At 43.4% G+C, this 19159-nt stretch overlaps 1 protein-coding gene across 2 annotated transcripts in view; it reads right to left on the reverse strand.

Annotated features, from left to right (window-relative positions):
- GNAI2 (G protein subunit alpha i2) overlaps window positions 1-18799 on the reverse strand; it is a 127455-nt gene extending 108656 nt beyond the window's left edge. Inside the window, exon 1 of one of the 2 annotated variants that reach the window (XM_083726644.1) lies at window positions 18091-18799. In XM_083726644.1, coding sequence (XP_083582770.1) covers window positions 18091-18208 — 118 coding nt within the window. In that variant the 5' untranslated portion in view covers window positions 18209-18799. The remainder of the gene's footprint in view (window positions 1-18090) is intronic. The other variant, XM_083726645.1, reaches the window with a different exon arrangement.
- Between the last annotated feature and the right edge of the window lie 360 nt (window positions 18800-19159).

Raw genomic sequence — 19159 nt, forward strand, 5'->3', positions numbered from 1 at the left:
AGGGTTTAACACAGAGTTAAAACAAATCAGGTTTGAAAAACACACCTGATTGGGACTAGGAGGGGGAGGGGGAGGGGAATTAGTTCAGTGACGCTATAAAAATTATTGTACCCAGTTGAATTACACAATGAATTAAGCAAAGACCAAGATGCAACAGGAGAAATGTTTTCTCACACTGTGAAATTATTAAGTATTTGAATGCCTCTTGCCCTTGCAGACGGATTCAGCTGACGGAGAGGGTAATAATGAGAGGCCTGATGACAGGAAACCATTCAGTCATGCTCAGCAGGCTCAGCTCTTAACACTTTGTTGTAGAATAATGGCACAGTCACAAATGAAGAAAGAGCCGTTGCTTTACAACTCTGTTCACCAGCAATGCTTTTGGGTATGTTTGCAGAACGTCAAAGTTCCTCTTTTGCAGTAAAATATTGCTTCCCATCAGGAAGGGAACATGAAATTAAAATTGGTGGGGGGTGCTAATAAAAGGACACATTAGGTGCTGAATGCAGAGATTAAGGGGAGGAAGAGTGCATGCAGGCAAGACTTATTTTTTTAATTCCACAAGGAAATATATAGCTGCACTGAGATGCACAGTGCAAGACGGCAGACAGAACTTCCTCTTCCCATTGGTAGAAGGCAACCTGCCTTCAGCAACAACTGGCATTCTCCACCCTTTTTTTATCCCTATCTCCATCTTCACATTATGAACTCTTTCTGCCTGTAGTCTTGCACCTGACTGCCTACCTATGGTTGTGTTTCTGCTGCTGCTTTAAGCCACACAGTGCCTAGACCCTGCAAGCAAAGCAACACACCTGTCAGTTGTCTTAAAGTGACCATCTATCAAGGGGAAGTGCTCCAGTTCTGTCGCCAGGAAGCCCTATGTTCATTCAGTGCAATTTCCAGTTACAGAGTATTAGGCAACAGGCATAGGTAAATTCTGTGCATTATAGCTCAGTATTGTCATCCTTGATGGATAAGGCTACCACTGATCCAAATCAATGTAAGGCAACCTTTAATCTGACATCCTGACCACCAATGCATGCAGAAGATAGGTAGCAACGCCTCTCTTCCACCCCCTTAATGTTTACAGTTCAGGAAACAGGTGATGCACACTACCACTGTGCCAAATTGATTGAAACCAATTTAAAAAAGCAAAACACCAAGGCAAAGCAGGTCTTCACTCCCAGTTCCATATGCTGAACACCCTGTTCTGCCCATCCTATTCTATTCACAAGCACACAAATTTATTCAGTTTATTCTGATGGAGGAAATGGGCCCCCTTTTACAACATGTCTGAACAGAAATGGAGCCAGCATTTCATTGAATAAAAGCTGGGGGGGGGGGGTAGCTTATCAGCATTAATAATTGCACATTCAAAAGCCAGACCTCAGCCTGAAACTAGGTGTGAGTCACAGACAATCCAACAGAATCCAAAGACTAGGGCTCCCTCAGAAATGTGAGGCCTAGGCCCTGTCTAGATTGAACCAGCCTTTGCAGCAGGTGGAGAGGTATTAAAAGTCACCATCAACAAGCCAGGGACCAGGTGGCATACGCTGCCACTAAAAGCAGAGATCTAGCAGAATATTTAGCAATGGAGCTTTTAATGATTTTGTCGCTTGCCAAAATTATCGAACCAGGCAGTAAGTGCAGCTATTACTTCTCTTCCACAATGCTGCAACAGCTACAAAGAGATGCTTCTTTTTTCTGAACTGATTGTGTGTTCACTGAAGTTCCTACATGTGAGAACTCTTTGCACTCCCAGCTGAGTACCATACAAAGAAAAACTCAAGGAGAAACCCCTTCAGAGCACAAAAAATTCTTCAAAGAGCATTTCTCTTGAGGTTGCATTACCTGAGCCAACAGCCAGAAACAAAAACAGGCCCATCCTCTACCATGTCTTCATGGCAAAAAAAAAAAAAAAGGAAAGCAGAAGAGACTTGGGAAGCCATCAAAAGGAGGAAATGATGATGCACATGATAATTATGTATGATACATATAAAATTGTCATCATTAGCATTTTTATCCCGCCATTAAACTGGAAAAAAGCCTCTCTGAGCAGCTTGCAAAATCCAATGAGAAGACATTCCTTGCCCTCAGGCTCACGCAAATCAAGAGAATTGGGGCTGGGAAGTACTAAGGAAAAAACCCAAGCTGGGGCACTAATCCTTACTTACAGAGATCTTGTAATGAACAGGCGGAATGGAAGAAAATTGTGGATTTTCCACAAGGAGTCAAAAGTTGCTGGTGGGTTTGGCCCTGCTGCTCCACCCCTCTCACTCTCCTGCAGTCTGATGGCATGGCTTCTGAAGAGCCCAGTGGAGAGAAGCCTGATTTCAGCTGGGCTCTTATAGAAGAGCAAATCAAAAGGCCCTGAGCTGACAGTAATGCAATCCCTTTTTTCAGGTGAAGGACAGAAATGCAAAAAGCAACCTAGAAATAAGAAGCCATGAATAACTGCTATAAAGGATTCCTTCCAGTAGCACCTTAAAGACCAACTAAGTTAGTTCTTGGTATGAGCTTTCGTGTGCATGCACACTTCTTCAGACAACACCATTACTGGCCCCAACAACATCACACATACCATCTCGGGACTATTTAATTGCTCATCGTCTAACATTGTGTATGCCATCAAATGCCAACAGTGTCCTTCAGCTCTCTATATTGGACAAACAGGCCAGACCTTACGCCAAAGAATAAACGGACATAAATCGGACATCAGGAATCACAAGACAGAGAAACCAGTAGGAGAACACTTCAATCTCCCAGGACATTCTATACAAGATCTCAAAGTAGCTGTTTTACTACAAAGGAATTTCAGAAATAGACTGGAAAGAGAAGCTGCTGAATTGCAACTTATCACCAAACTTAAAACCACGGAGAGACCTGGTCTGAACAAAGACATTGGATTCTTATCTCATTATACATGACAAAGCCACTTTTCACCTTCTCACCCCTTGCTTTTTCCTGTAAGACCTATTGCAGTCGTTAAGAGTCGTCAACAGGCTCATCACTGCCAATCACCCATTCCCACCACCCTTCTGAGTAATACCCCTCCCCACAAAAAAAGTACAGACTGCTATGAAGGAGATTCCGGAGAACTGTAAGTAAGATTTGCCACTCTAAAGAAAGCAGGGGGCATTTCCAGCTGACCATGGTTTTACCCCTTCCCCTGCTTTCAGTACAGTCGCACTTTGGAAGCTTAACAGAATCCATTCTGGAAGTCTGTTCGACTTCAAAAACATTCGGAAACCAAGGTGTGGCTTCTGATTGGCTGCAGGAAGCTCCTGCAGCCAATTGGAAGCCGTGGAAGCCCTGCCAGACGTTTTGGTTCCCAAGAATGTTCGCAAACCAGAACACTTCCAGGTTTGCGGTGTTCGGGAGCCAAAAAATTCGACTTGCAAGTCGTTTGGGATCCAAGGAATGACTGTATTACAAAGCTTTGCAAATGAACATTTTAATAATAATAATAATAATAATAATAATAATAATAATAATAATAATAATAATTTTTTATTTATACCCCGCCCTCCCCAGCCAAGGCCGGGCTCAGAGCGGCTTACAAGCAATAATTTTGAGGGTAGCTGCCCACACCTCACCCAAGATTCTTCAGCTCACATAGACCTGGCATTAAAAATGAGACGACTCCTCCTCCAATAAAATCTCTCAATGTGTGGGGAGAAAAAAGAGGCGAGTGTCCAGGGGAATATAATATACCAGAAGGAAACTTATGATCACCACTGGCCACCTGGTAACAGCATACAAGATCCCAGTAAATTAAAATATTTACATTCAATATTAGTAGGTACTGAAGGGGGGACACGTTCAGGGCTTCAGAGTATGTTGCTTAACCGCATGGGAGAAAGAGTATTTGGATCTTGAGCCATCGCTTGCAACATATTTAGAATGCAATTATATTTGACAGTTTTAATATTAAATACCATTCCTTAGATAAAACTCTACACAGTTCCCAGAAGGCAGGGTCAACGTCTTCACAGAATTCCTGCAAGGCCTCAAATACACAATTCCTGGGGAATAGTTACTGACATTGTTAGTATATATGGATTATATTAACTCCTATCACCACAGCAGTTGGTTCAGACAGTTCACAGAGAGCCATGGGGGAGAACTTTCTGTGAATAAAAAGCATACATCACACCACCAAGAGTAAGGAAGAGGCATCAGACATAGACTCATACTAGTGATTACCGTGACGCTAATAATGAAGACCCTCCGAAATGCTTGGCCCAAAGAAGATCCTAACTAAGTGGAATTCTGTGCAGTCAATATGAACCCTCTAAATGAAGGTATTTCTTGCTGAATTCTTTTAAGCCCCATTTGGATATTTATTTATTTGTATGCAAGGAGAACAAAAACAGGAAGAGGAGCAAGATCACACAGTCAAGCCCTGCCTCCTCCAACACATCACCTTTATCCAATTTAGAGGCCCCCATGAGTCTGGCACAGACTCACAAAATGTTCCTGGATCAACTGAAAATCCTAGTTAGGAGAGGTTCTTCTAATTTTCATGGGGAGCCTCCATAGGTAGACACCCTGCTTCAGAATTCCAGAACTCATGGAGGTCTCTAAACTGGGTAAAGGTGATTGCCTGGGCAGGGCTTGGCAAAGTGCTCCTGCTCCCTCTTGCATGTTCATTTACATGCAAGGAGAACATACACCCAAACAGGACTTTAGATCAGTTCCTGCCCCAGAAAGGTGGGACACAGGGCAATCCAAGCAAGAGAAGCCCAATCCTCTCAGAACAGGCTGTCATTTGACATGATAGTATAGACAGCTTTTTTTCCTCCTTTTCCCCAATACAGTGGTACCTTGGTTTAAGAACAGCTTCGTTTATGAACTTGGATTAAGAATGCTGCAAACCCAGAAGTAGGTGTTTTGGTTTGTGATCTTTGCCTTGTTCCGCTTCTTGTTGTGTGTGTTCCATTTGTAAACTGAGTCCCTCACTGCTATGGGAAAGCACACCTTGGTTTAAGAACGCTTTGGTTTAAGAAGAGACTTCCGGAACAGATTAAGTTCTTAAACCAAGGTACCACTGTACTTCAAACTAACAGGACTGAATGACAACAGTGGCTAAATGTTTCGTGCAACATGATTGCTGGTAAGAAGCCTCATGTGCCAAAGGTTAACAGAGAAATGCCTGCAAATCTATTTATTATTGCTGGCCTCCACAAAGAGACTTCAGCTCCTACGATCTATCAAAATGCTATTGTGTCACTGCAGTAAAATGTAATTTAGCCCGGTATATTCTTAACCATCCAAGAGAAGTATAAAATAAAACAAGGTAAACCAAAACAAAAAAGCCTATCAATCTCACAAACCTGATCTGAATGGGAATTTTGAAAACCCATTAAACATTCCATGAAACCAATTTCTAGGCTTCCAAGTGGTCTGGTGGGCAACACCAGATTATATGCCCCAGAAGCCACTTTGTTTAGGTCTTTGCTTAATAGAACCAAGAGCACCAAGATTATTTGCTCTTAAGATGCATTCAACAGAGCAGTTTGTGAGTGACTAATTCAACATGACCAATACTTAGATATTAGGTAAGGATTATGCCATTTTTATTACTCCTGGTCCAGATGGACTAGAAGCAAAAGACTCACATTAACTATCAGCACTTGTCACGGCGACTGCTGCATCAAAGCCCTAGCTAGCAAGAAGTTCTTTGAATTACTTCTGGTTGTGTTTCCTGTGTTTGTGCTCTGGTTGCAGGGAGCAGCTGCTATCAGGAAGCAGCCTTAGCTACCTATTTACAACATGGGCGCAGAGAAAAATTGCCCATATGTGTCTCCATTTTGCTCTCTAACTTTGTTTCATAAATCCTAGGGAAATGGAATTCTAAAAGTTTACTTTAGTAGCAGGTTTTTTTTGGGGGGGGTGTATGCATGTATCCCCCCTTTCCTATTTTTCCACATCCAAATGTAGAACAGCAGGTTCAACAGCAATTTCAAAAGAAACATTTCATGTTTTTAATGGGAACATTTTTATTGGTTTAAGGTTATAAAAACACTTCAGTTTTCTAAAACCTCACTTTGAAGCCTAATTTGATCTGACAGTTGCAACATCTGGACTCAGCAAAACCAAATGCACAGGTCAAATGGTTTGTTGTGTTCCCAGATATCAGATTTGGAGGGAAAACAACAATAGAGTTCTAAGGCAGAAAAGAATTTCAACACTGATCTCTTCATTCCTTAGACTCTTCTCAATGGCTATGATGGGACCACAACTACTGGAATAGATTTTTTAATAGTGAATTCCTCCTCTGCTTTGTAAACCAGCCTTAAAACCAGCTTTGTATTACTTAGTTTGCCAGTTTGTGTATGTTTGGCCCATAGGGCCAAAACAGAAAATTAACCCTCCTCAAACACTGTGCAGAAAACATGTATTATCCCTGCATTTCCCATAGTTTAGGAAATTAGGATAGCCTCCAACTCAGGTGAGTTTTGGTGCAGTAGACAGACATGAGCTCAAGCCTCCAAAGCAGAACAGAATAGTATTGAATTATTCTTGTAACAAGCAGCTTACAAAAAGGATGTAATGATTATAATGGATCTGTGTAAGTTAAAATTGGATAATTAAGAAGAACTAAGTTTTTTTTTAAAAAAAATGATAATAATATTGTAAAGAAAGGAGATAAGAACTTGCTGAACTAACTATTGGAACTAGGATGCATGAAGGGGGGATGCGGGGAAGTCAGAGAATGGGGTTATGAAAGTAAGAATTTGAAATTGTACATGTTTGTCTGTGTCTTTGTGTGTTTGTTATGTCTATATAAAATGTGAAAACTCAATAAAAAAATTTAAAAAAAGATAAAGAGGGGTTGTCTGTAGAAATACACTAGGAGCCTATTTCAGAATAAGTTAATTATTACAGCAATCTGTAGCTCCGCTGAATGTATTAATTACAAGAAAGCAGAATCTGAAAAAGAATTTATAACCCAAGAACCTGAAGCCTGAGCAAGCTACAAGCTCCTAGTTTTAGCCTCTAAAGACACCCCTACCTAGCAGAGGAAAAGGCGGCTTCAACCACCACACTCTCAGACCTCTTGAAACAAAGGCAGTTTAAGGGGGGGCCAAACAAGAGCAAGACTGTGCTTCCCTCTCCTATGACTAAAACAACTTCATAACCAATGCTACTCCCCTCGGATAAAAACAAAAAGCATTAACTGAACACATTCTTGATTATTTTCTTTGGAAGACTCCACCAAGCAATAAGCAGCTGCTCAAGATAACTGTGCTGCAGTCAACATGTATTTGCTTCACACAAGGAAAGGTCCCATACCCCACACCCCGAAAAAGAATTTATCTTCTAAAACAAAACTTTCAGAAATGGGGCAGGGAGAGAGATTGCTTAGACCGATACCATGGTCAACAGGAAAAAATTTCTAGTAAACCAATGCACAAAGCCTGTAAGTGCTCGAGGAAGTTGAGCATCACATGCTCTATTATTTGCAACAGATCTGAGGCATTGGAAAAATAGCTGTACAGTGGTACCTCGGGTTAAGTACTTAATTTGTTCTGGAGGTCCGTTCTTAACCTGAAACTGTTCTTAACTTGAAGCACCACTTTAGCTAATGGGGCCTCCTGCTGCCACAGCACCACCGGAGCACAATTTCTGTTCTCATCCTGAAGAAAAGTTCTTAACCCGAGGTACTATTTCTGGGTTAGAGGAGTCTGTAACCTGAAGCGTATGTAACCTGAAGCGTATGTAACCCGAGGTACCACTGTATAGCTTCTAAGAATGTCTGTTCGATATGTGTGCAAATTACAAACGATGGGACTTGCTGCCACAGAAAGCAGCAATGGCCCACAACTTGGATGGCTTTAAAAGAGGATTAGACAAATTCAGGGAGTGTAAGGCTCTCAACGGCTACTAACCCTAATGGCTATGCTCTGCCCTCCACAGTTGGATGCAGTATACTCAATACCAGTTGCCTGAATCCATGGGGATAGAATAGAGCTCTTGTGCTCAGGTCCTGCTGCAGGTTTCCCACAGTCATCTAGCTGGCCACTGTGAGAAGACGGTGCTAGACTAGATATGCCACTGGTCTGATATAGCAGGGCTGCTCTTGTGTTCTTTGCAGTTTGCGCTCCTATGTATGCCTATTCAGAATAAAGTTCTGCTAAGCTCAATGGGACTTTCTCCCGAGGAAGTGTGTATAGGGTTGTAGCCTAAAAGATTGGGTCTTTATGAGAAAGGTCCATAGGTGCTTACTAATATCCTACTTTAGTGGCAACCAAGAATTATGTATATATCTGGAAGCTGACCAAATGCAACACCGTCTCATTAATATTTGCATAGCTAGTGAGAATCATGTTTTACTCAACCTTAAAAATTTAGTCACAGGAGTTTTACTTGATAAATCTCAATAATGGGGGGGGGGGAGAAACAATAATTATAATGAAAAAGCATTAGAATTAGCATGTTTGGTTTTAGATAATGAAGCAAGAATCGTCTTAGAAGAGGTATTTCCCTTCAACACATCTACAGTTTTTATGAATATTAAAAAATAATTTAACACATTTTAAAGTCAGTGTCCAATTAAACAAGACACCTTTTTTGTCAATCGAAATGTTTCAACTGACAATAAAATGCTACAGACCTAGTTTCTAAGAAACCTTGTATAACTAAGAAAGTGCATAAATCAATAACTGCCAAGTCTTAACAATAATATTCATTTTGGGAAGAACTATTAATATATCATTGAACTTGATCATGTCAATGCCATGTCAACCACTTAAAATCATACACACAAAATTACTACAGACCCTCTCAGAAAAACTCAAGTTGTGGTTTGATGTTCCAGGAACACCAACAAGGCAGAGACTGGCAGCACCTATTTATATGAAATGTATGTGTGACGGAGTGTGTGGCTATGTTTATACTCAAATCTCCACCACTGATCTGTTGTGGCCATGAGAAATTTGGCAGTTTTTCTGTTTTAGATTAAATGAACCTAAGCAGAATGCCTTAGCTAGAGGAAAAACCCAAACTGAAACCATAGTTTATGAAACTGCTTTGTTTCAAAAATAAAAATAAAATCAACCAGTTTAGGGCTCAGATGTAACACTAAACCATGGCAAACCTAAAATGAAAATGGAAGATTCCAGTCTCACGACCACAGAAGGGAGGCAGAATACATGTCCCTGAAGCTTGCTGTGGTTCATCCTTGTGGTACACAGGAACCTAGCCTCTGTACATACAGGTCCTGCTTTTTGAACACAACACTAGGCAAGTGTTCTCATAACGAGCTGACGATTTCCATTACTTCCTATGGGGAAACTTCTAATCCATGATTTCTCCCATCTCTCTCCTTTCTTCCCTCCCACTCTCCACCCTTCCTTCCATTGTTTCTGCCTGAAACTGCTGCAGTCAACCAGCAAAAGACAAAGGAAAAACTGCTTTGCTTGATCTCTCCTGTTCCAATTTGTCCAATTTTTTCTCCCTCACTGTCCAAAATGGTTGCAGCTGACCAACAAAACACAAACAAGTAAAGATGTGGACAAACTCTGGCTGTTTGGATATCTGAACCAGCCATTTGCATAGTGAGATTTGGGTATAATTGTTTATGTTCACATAACTGAGATTTTGGATGACAAGCATTCCTATAGTGAGACCTTCATGTACTTACAATTCCAACACCAGTTTTGTTCAATACTTTGCTCCTTAAAGCCCATTTCAATAATATCTATATCAGGCATAGGCAAACTCGGCCCTCTAGATGTTTTGGGACTACAACTCCCATCCCTAGCTAACAGGACCAGTGGTCAGGGATGATGGGAACTGTAGTCTGAAAACATCTGGAGGGCCGAGTTTGCCTATGCCTGATCTATATCTTTTGGGTGACGGTTTCAGGAAATAAATATATATACAGAGAGAGAGAGAGAGAGAGAGAGAGAGAGAGAAAAGAAATCTGGAGAGCTGCTCACTTTGCATTGCAAAAGAACATATAAATCTAACAAGTTGCCAAATTCTCTACCATCACAAGACTACTTCAATTACAATCCAAGAAATTAATTTGGCCGAAATGATTCTACACTGTTTGTTGCCAGAAAAATGATTTCCATGAATCTGGAAAGAAAAACTTAAGTAAAATGAATACTCGGTGCATTTGCCTTCCCCATCTCATCAGTAGTTTTTCTTTTGGCTGCTAAGCGGAATTCAAGATTTTTCTTTTCAATATAAAAATCTTGGGTCCTCAAGAGATAGAAGCATACCAAGCACATCAGAAATGGCTAAGCCAATTATTTTTTAAAAGCTGTTTACTCACCCCCAAGAGGCAAGCCAAATTAAAAGAGCTCAGACACAAAAGCCACAAGGGGAAAGAAGCAAGGAAGGAAAGGAAATTTCTACTATGAAATGCTGTTTGCAAAAAGCCTTCTACAGGCTTCATGGTCCAGGACATTCATAGACACTTTTCTTTGTTTCAAACATACATTATAAATAACAGAGGGGGAAAGACAGGAGAGGAATTTCTGATGTGGCAAAAAAACCCAACAACCCTTGACATTGGTTATTTTTATCTTGTAAGGTCACAATTCTCAACCCACTTATTACGAGTCACTGCACTGAAGTCAAGGTGACTACTTTGAAGTAAGTGCTTTAAAGATTACATCCTTCAGCAGTTCTACACATCTTCTTAAGGCTATCAGAACAGAGCTGGAAAGTTTCACACCAACACAGAATCATTGAGGGGGGTAATTTATAACGGAAGCATTCTACTGTACATTGTGTTCCTTTTTTAAAAAAAATGGGTAATTTCAATATTCCCCCAGATTCTAGAGGTGGGCGATTTGAATAGACAATGTTTGATTTATTGAGCTGCAATAGTTTGGGGATATTAACATATGGCCCTACTGGAACTGATTATTACAAAACTAATAAATTTCATATATGTTTAATAACGAACAAGCCTGAATTCTGCATAATGCAAAGTAAAAAATGGAAGGGTGGTTGTTGTTGTTTTAAAAAATAGTTTAAAACCAGATGAGCAGAAAGTGTCCTGAAATGGGAGGTTTAAATCACACGTTGGTTACTTAGCGGCACAAGGGCCCCTACGTGTCTGAGAACAGCAAAAATCAAGACAATAAGAGCCTTTTAAAAGACTGCTGAATATGCATGAGGAGCAGAAATCTGAAAGTTTTAATATGAAAGAGGATATGCTGAGAACACCTCTGAAGCAACACCACAAAAAAAGTTGCCAGCATGATAATAAGGAACTAAAGCTGTAGTCAAGTATCTGAATACTTCAGCTACTTTCCTGGAAGCAGCCAAGGTGCATCGACACGGAAAAATAATACTTATGCTGAGCAAGCTACTGCCGTCCTCTGCCCAGAAACCCGATTGCTTTGTATATATAAAAAGTGAAACTTCCCTCCACCCTAAGAAACTTCAATATTGTGTTTGAAGGCTCACATTTGATAATGCTGATTACTGGCTGATGCTCATCTTCCACTGCAGCAGAGTTTTCCAAGCTTGGATCTCCAGATGTTGTTTGACTACAACCCCCATCATTGCTAGCTAACAGGACCAATGGTCAGGGATGATGGGAATTGTAGTCCAAAAACAGCTAGAGACCCAAGTTTGGGAAACCCTGCACTACAGCAGTTACACTACCCACTCCCACTAGCTTTTGTTAAAAATAATAATAGCCATAGGTTATGTCTACTTCTTCAGGCATACCTGATACAAACCTTCCATTATGTATGTACAGTGGTACCTCGGGTAAAGTACTTAATTCGTTCCGGAGGTCCGTTCTTAACCTGAAACTGTTCTTAACCTGAAGCACCACTTTAGCTAATGGGGCCTCCCGCTGCCGCCTCACCGCCAGAGCACGATTTCTGTTCTCATCCTGAAGCAAAGTTCTTAACCCAAGGTACTATTTCTGGGTTAGTGGAGTCTATAACCTGAAGCGTATGTAACCCGAGGTACCACTGTATTATGATCGCAGGCTGCTGCTATCTTACCAACAAGCCCACCCTCCTCTTGTGGAACCTGTTTCCTAAAGAAGTCCATCAAGCTCCTGCTTTGATGAGCTACAGTAGTCTTTGGGCTCTGGCCATTTGCTGTGCAGTGTGCTGCTGTAAACAGTGAAAAGTTAGACCCCCAACCTGGTGCCCTCCAGTTGTTTAGGACTCTTCATAAGCTTTAGGGCTGTGGTCCAAATGCCCAGGTTGGGGAAGCCACTTTTTATGGTATTTGCTTCTGGTTTCATTGGATTGTTTTGTTCTGGTTGGAAAGCTGAGCAGAATTATCATTTTCAGCAGAGAAAGCCAGCCTCGTAACAAGGACGTTCTGATAAACGGACTAATGGAGCACCACTCCAGTCATGACAAAGGCTTTAGCAGCTTCCCTGTTGCTGCTGTTTTAAAAGTCTATTTTAAAAAATTTACTTGCCATATTTCCTGCACTTTCTTGTAATGACTTGAAATTAACAAGCAATCCCAGGGTTTTTGTTTTAACATTAAGTGCGCAATTAGTATCCAGGCAGCAAGGAGTCTTGCATGACTGAATCATTTGCCACTGTTCTCTGTGAATTACAGCCTCTCCCCCTGCCGCCCCCCCCCCACAACCATTTCAAGTTAATCTCAACAATTACCCAGTTATGCCTTAGCATAAAAATGGGCTATTAATAAATCAGGGATTCAACACCATTTTACTTTTCTAATGAGAGAACAATGCCCATCAACTTTTTTGAAGTGCTGTGCACTTTTCAAAAAGTACTCTTACATGAGCTTCAGTCTAATGGTTAAGTTGAACCATTAAATTGAACATATGGACTCCAATTCTATTCCCACTTATTTGGGTGGTAAGATTCATGCAACTCAGTGGGACTTACTTCTGAGTAGACATGCATAGTATCAGAAAATGTATCTGTCTCTACCAAGGAGACTATGAATCCTTGCAATGGCATCTTATAGAATCATAGAATTGTAGAGTTGTTAGGTACCGCAAGGATCATCTAGACCAACCCCTTGCAATGCAGGAATATTTCGCCCAACATGGGACTCGGATCCTTGTCCCTGAGATTCAAGCCTCATGCTCTACAGAGCTACCATGATCTTGTTTCAGCTGGACTTAGTGTAAACTCTGCATGAAGAAAACCCACAGCTATTCTCCAGTTATGTTTTAGTGAAAAGACACATATTGGACAGGATCTTGGAGCAATGCAATAAGCTCAACTGAGTATCAGTTACTAACAGCACAGCAAAAATGGATACTATTATGGGACCTAATGAAAGAAATGAAGAAGCCAAAGTAGTTATCATAATCAAACAAAGATTTCGTCTCTATTCTTTCTACACAGCTAGCATTTCAAACAAGAATTGTCGTTCTCAAAGTTCCTATGCTGTGCATCTCTCTCTCTTTCTTTAATTGAACAAGTGCTCTCAACCCGAAATGTTAAAAGTATAAAATCACATGCCCTATATCTAAATGGCAGAATGTGGCAATCCAAAGGTAAGGTGACAAAACAGCCTTTGAGGACAACAATATTTAACCCTGGCAAGTGAATACATTACTGCCTTTGTCTCTACCAAAGCAAAATATGGATTTTCACCTGCCTTTATCTCCATTAATGTATGGGAATCCACATTGACACCCTCCTCATCCCAGTGTTGTTCCAGACCTGCCTCCCCCTCCAAAGTGGGGTTTTACAATCCTGGCTGTTTTGAACTTTCCAAGAATTGGAAATTTTGGCATTTATCTGTCTGGAGAGACAATGGAAGAGTACATCATTGGGGGTAAAGTCAAACCATTGGACAGTTACAGTGCCTACTGTGGTTTTAGAGATCATACAGGAGAGACATGTTTTATTGTTGCTGGGGCAGATGAAAGTATTCAGTTTTGCTGTTACAGATGCACAATGGCGTTTCTTCTCTCTGCACTCCTCCCAGTAGTCATTCCTCCTCTGGTCACTGGAATCATCCAACCATATGGCAGGGTTAATGTTGCAAACCTTCATGCCATGTTTGCAGACATCTTTGTAATGCATAGTTGCTCTGCCAAAGGGCCTGGTGCCTGAAGCCAGCATGTTCTTGGGGATCCTGCCATCTTCCATTCTGTGTACATGACCCAAGCCAGTGTAGACGTCGCTGAGACGGAAGTGCAGACATGCTAGGAATGTGGGCTTGGAAGAGCACATCTTTGTTTGAGACTCTGTCCTGCCATGTGATGCCCAAAATCTTCCTGACACAACAGATATAAAATACATTGTGGCATCACCCCTTCCAAAAAATCAGTATGCTCCACATTCAACAGGCCTGGCAGATCTTCATCTTGGTATTGGTCATTAACATCACATTCTCCCATACCCTTTGGGAGAGGCAAGCCACTACTTTATCTGCCTTGACAATACGTTTGTCCAGCTCAGTGTTGATGGAAAGGTTGCTAGTTACAATGGAGTCCAGGTGGACAAAACTATCTACCACCTCAAGCATGTGGTCACCAATGCTGATATGTGGAGTGCTGGTGGCATCCTGACCCAGGGTGTTGGTCTTCGTCTGGTTGATGGTGAGGCCGAACTCCATGCAAGCTTGGGCAAAACAGCTGATGTACAGCTTCCTTGGAGTGTGCTGTCAAGGCTGCATCATCTGCAAACAGGTTGCCAGGTTGAACAGACCTGAGACAACACTGGGATGAGGAGGAGTTAATATGGATGCCCCTACATTAATGGGGAAAAGGCAGGTGCAAATCCAAATTTTGTTCTAGTGTGGACAAACCCAAAGAGGTTTCTTGTGGATTTGCATGCTATATTTAAGTGACAGACCAACAAATAATATTTGGTTTCCCTAAATCTTCTAAGCAGTACAGCTAATTCACTGCTAAAAGGTGGGGTTTTTTTCCCCCTTTTCATTTTTTGTTTAAATACATGACATGGAATGCCAAGATTTACATGCTATTGCCTTCTTTGTTTTAAAGAAAGGAAAATGCAAAGGTTAAATAGAGATTGGAGACCAGACTTGCCCTCTGCTCACAGAACCAAACCCCGTAATCTATTCTACAGATTCTGCCAACAAAATTCAATGGAACTGCTTTGGGTGTTTATCCACATTAGCCTCATTACAAACTCTAAGCCTGAAAACTATTAAGAAATCCTACAATCTAGATCACTGCCACAGGGATTTATCATACTATTCAGAGGCAATTTTGTTCATCAACTTGCACAATGCAGTAGTTTATACTAGATTAGCAACCATCTCTCATAATGAATGTCCTGTTTCACAGCGGGGGGGGGGGGGGAGAACAAGCACAGTCATTTCTAAGTGCAGCTGCAATCCTGAGCAAACCATAATCAACCAATGGCCTCAGCACCATTTGTAAAATGGGAGATAAAAACTGCTGCAGCTCTCAGGTACTAATCAAGCAATCATATTGAGCATTACTAATGCATAGTTTCAAAAGGGGCAAGAACCTTTGGAGCTAGTATGGTGCAGTGATTAGAGTGCTAAACTAGGAACTGAGACCCAAGATTCAAATCCTGTCTCAGCCATGAAGCTCATGGGTGACCTTAGGCCAGTCGCTGTCTTTCAGCCTCACCTACATTACAGGATTGTTGTGCTGCTAAACTGGAGATGGGGAGAACAATGTGTGTTACCTTGAGATCCCCTGATATAAATGCAACAATAAATAATAATTTAAAATAGACAGTGGTCCTATGTGTGCTTACCTGGAAATAAGTTCCACTGAAAACGAACTCTCTGCCAAATAAATGGGCTTGAGATTGGGTTGCCTGATTTGCTTTTCAAGCTCTGTGTTGCTAGATGCTGAAGGCACTAAACTTATTCCTGCTGCTTTGTGTTTGCCTTAAACAGAAAGAGATGTCTTCCTTTCATTGTTTCGTGATAACTCTCTTGTCTTGTTCCCCATTTTACCCTCCTGAAAAAAATGGCTTTCATTTTAGTCAACTTCTGTTAAGCTGCCAGCAGCAATCTTTTACTTCCTGTATTTTTGGGTTAACCACCATAACAGACTGTCCCAGCTGCCAGGAACTCACTATAGAACACAACTTGAGGGTTTAAGAACGAACGATGCAGTCAAATACACCTCTAAGGTAAAAGGTAAAGGACCCCTGGACGGTTAAGCCCAGTCAAGTTTGTCCACAGACAGCTACACCTCTACTCGGAAGTAAGCTTAGTAAGTTCAATGGGGCTTACTCCCAGCTAAGTGTGTATAAGATTGCATCTTAGGGCTGCAACACTTGCCTGGAAGTACATCCCACTGACTTAGGCAGAATTTACCCCTGGGTTAACATGTATAGGAGTGGTCTACAGTTCACACTCTTTGGAAATATTACACAAAGGAGACAATGGAAAGTTGTTTAGGAGACTCAAAATCTGCTTTTACTCTCAAAAGTCAGGAGACAAAGAGCTGTGGTGCCAGAAGATTAATTAGTTGCTTTACAAAATCCTGTCTGAAGGTTCCAGGAGAAAAGAACTTTTCATTCTGGACTGAAACATTGCTAAAAACCACAGACATCATTGAACAGAACAGAAAAGTGCTTTAGAAACAGCAATACGCATCACTTGGATTGGTGTGAGAACTAGAAAATGAAAACACTCAACATGTCAGTTCATGTCATGTACATTACTCCCTCCTTTTTCAAATGATTCCCCGTCGTAAGATCGCAGCAGAAAATAAAATGACATTGAAGACATTGATCCATATGACAAAGTAAGTTCAACCAATCACTCCTTTTGTGTTTCCAGGCTAACTGCTCAAACCTAAACATACAGATAACCCACAGCTACTTTCATGCATGAAAATACAGTAAAAGAGTCCAGAGAGCTCCTAAATTTTAGATGTTGTATAGCATATGAAAATATTATGCACAAAATATTGTTCATGTGAAGAATCACCCAGAAGCACGCTAAGAGTCCACATATTAATCTTTTACTTTGGTTTTACTTCTCCAAGCTTGCACAGTGATGAACTCCCAAAAAAGAAAAAAAGAAGAAAAAGCGTGCAAGAGCAAAGTTTCATAGACGAAGCGACCCTAGGCACTGAAAGAAACTAAAGACACAGAGAAATGTTCAAACCATCTTAACTACTGAAGAGGGAGAAACACATCTTTAATTTTTTTTACAGAGCAGAATGACAAGGGAGATTCACCATCTAAAAATGAACAGAGACCACCCTTCCATTTCCTACTGGGACAACTGCCTGCTCTCTCTGTAAGCATTCTCTCCTTATTTGCAGTTTAGATTATTCTTTCCTAACACCACCAGGGCTGGCAGGGAGCAGAAAGTGGGGGTTGGCCACCGACAGAGTATCAGGACAACCATTGTGAGGACGTGAAAACGCAGGGGCATCACAGCATGTGGACTTTGGGGAGATAATCAGAAAGGCCAGCTACTGTGAAGAAATAAGCAACTGAGGACTCCTATGCTAAATTTGGAAAAGCAAGTAGGATAGGAAGGGGGGGAGAGAGAAGAGGAAGTCTTAGTGACAACGTATTTTACAGGAATTGCAGTGCTGATTCGAGGGCACAGCCCTTACAGTTCCTAGAGGGTGAGGAAACTGTATGTTCCACTGAGCCACGTTACATGGCTTTTGGAAAAGAATGGGGGGGGGGGGGTCCCGAGGAGAGCGCTGCCGATCCCCATTTGCCGCTGAAGGAGCTCAGGAGCAGAACGAGTGGCTTCGGAGTTCGGCGAAAAGGAGCGGGGCTCGGGCAGGGCCAGGGGTGGGGCGGCGCCCGCAGAGATAGAAAGGGGGCGGCGGGTTCAGAAGCCACGGCGAAATTCGGAGAGGAGGGTCCTGGAAAGTCCCTCAAGTCCAAGGGAAAAGGCAGAGGGCGCAATGCGGGGGGGTGGGAGACAGAGCGGGGGGGAGTCGCGGCGGACCTAGACGGGTGGGCGCTTCTTCTAAAGCGGCGGCGCTCCGCCCGTTTACTTGGGAGTAAGCGCCGTCGAACTCCAAGAGGCTTCCTTCCGAGTAAGCCTTCGAAGGCTGGGCTGCAGAAGGCGCCTCGCCGGGGCAAGGCGGCGCATTGGGGGGAGGGGGCCCCGCATCCCCGGGGCACGAGAAGCAGGGGGAGAGAGGGAGGGAGGGACACGACGGCGCGGCTCTCACCGAGGAGGAGCAGCTTCACCTCCCGCGCCGCTTTCTCGCCGTCCTCGCGGAGGTTCTTGTCGATCATCTTGGAGCGCTCGGCGGCCGCTTTGTCCTCGGCGCTCACGGTGCAGCCCATGGCGCCGCTGGGCTCGTGCCGGCCGCGGAGAGACTGTCGGGTAGAGCGAGCAAACGCGAGCGGAGCCCGGGCTGCCTCGGCTCGGCTCGGCTTGGAGCGGAGGGGAGCTGGCAACCGAGGAGGTGGGGCCGGGGGTCGCTGCCCCGCGCGGGCGGATAGGCGTCGTCGGGCAGGGCGGTGCTGCTCGCTGGCTTCCTCCGTTGCCCTCCGGGTGCCGGCGCGGCGGGCTCTGAGCAGCCTCTGGCTGGGGCGGAGGGGGAAGAGGGCGGGGATCCGGGGGGCGGGTCCGTTCCGCTCAGCCCCAGCTCGGCTCGGGCGGGGAGAAGGAGGGGAATTCGGGCGGGCTTGTCGTCAGCGAGCCGAGGGAGGAGAAGGAGGAGGGGCAGCGGCCCCGGACGCGCAGCAGTGTGGGGCTGGGGTGGAGAGAGGGAGGAGGCGCTGGGGCGCAACTCCGAGCGGCGTGGAGGGAGGCTGAGGGGGGCGGAGGGCGGCGCGCGCCTCTGCCCCGGACTGGGCGCGAGAAGGCAGCTTGCGAAGGAGCGGGCTGAGCGCGCAGTGGGGACGAAGCAGCTGCTGCGGGACCGCGCGCGCGGGTTTGGCGGGAACGGAAGGAGCCGAAGCAGGGCCGGAGGCTTGTGCGTCAAGACGCGCGTTCCGCGTTCTCTGAACGAGAATTGAGAGGAACTCGTGGCAGTATGCGCCGAAGCGGCTGCGAATTCGGGCAGCCTGGAACTGCCAATGGCCTGTTGAAACGGGGGGGGGGGGCGAAGTACGCGGAAAGTATATAGAGATGCCACCGAAAGCAGCCTCCCCACATAGTCAGAGTCATCCCTTCCTGGTTTAAAACAACAAGAACAACAACATTTATTGTGAGTGCGGATCTGCACCATCAATTTAGTCTTCTCAAGCTGGCACGCATGTGCTGGTGGTGTTGAGACTCAATTGATGTGG

The sequence above is a fragment of the Podarcis gaigeae genome (assembly GCF_964106915.1).
Source record: "Podarcis gaigeae genome assembly, chromosome: 2".
In the NCBI taxonomy this organism is placed as follows: domain Eukaryota; kingdom Metazoa; phylum Chordata; class Lepidosauria; order Squamata; family Lacertidae; genus Podarcis; species Podarcis gaigeae.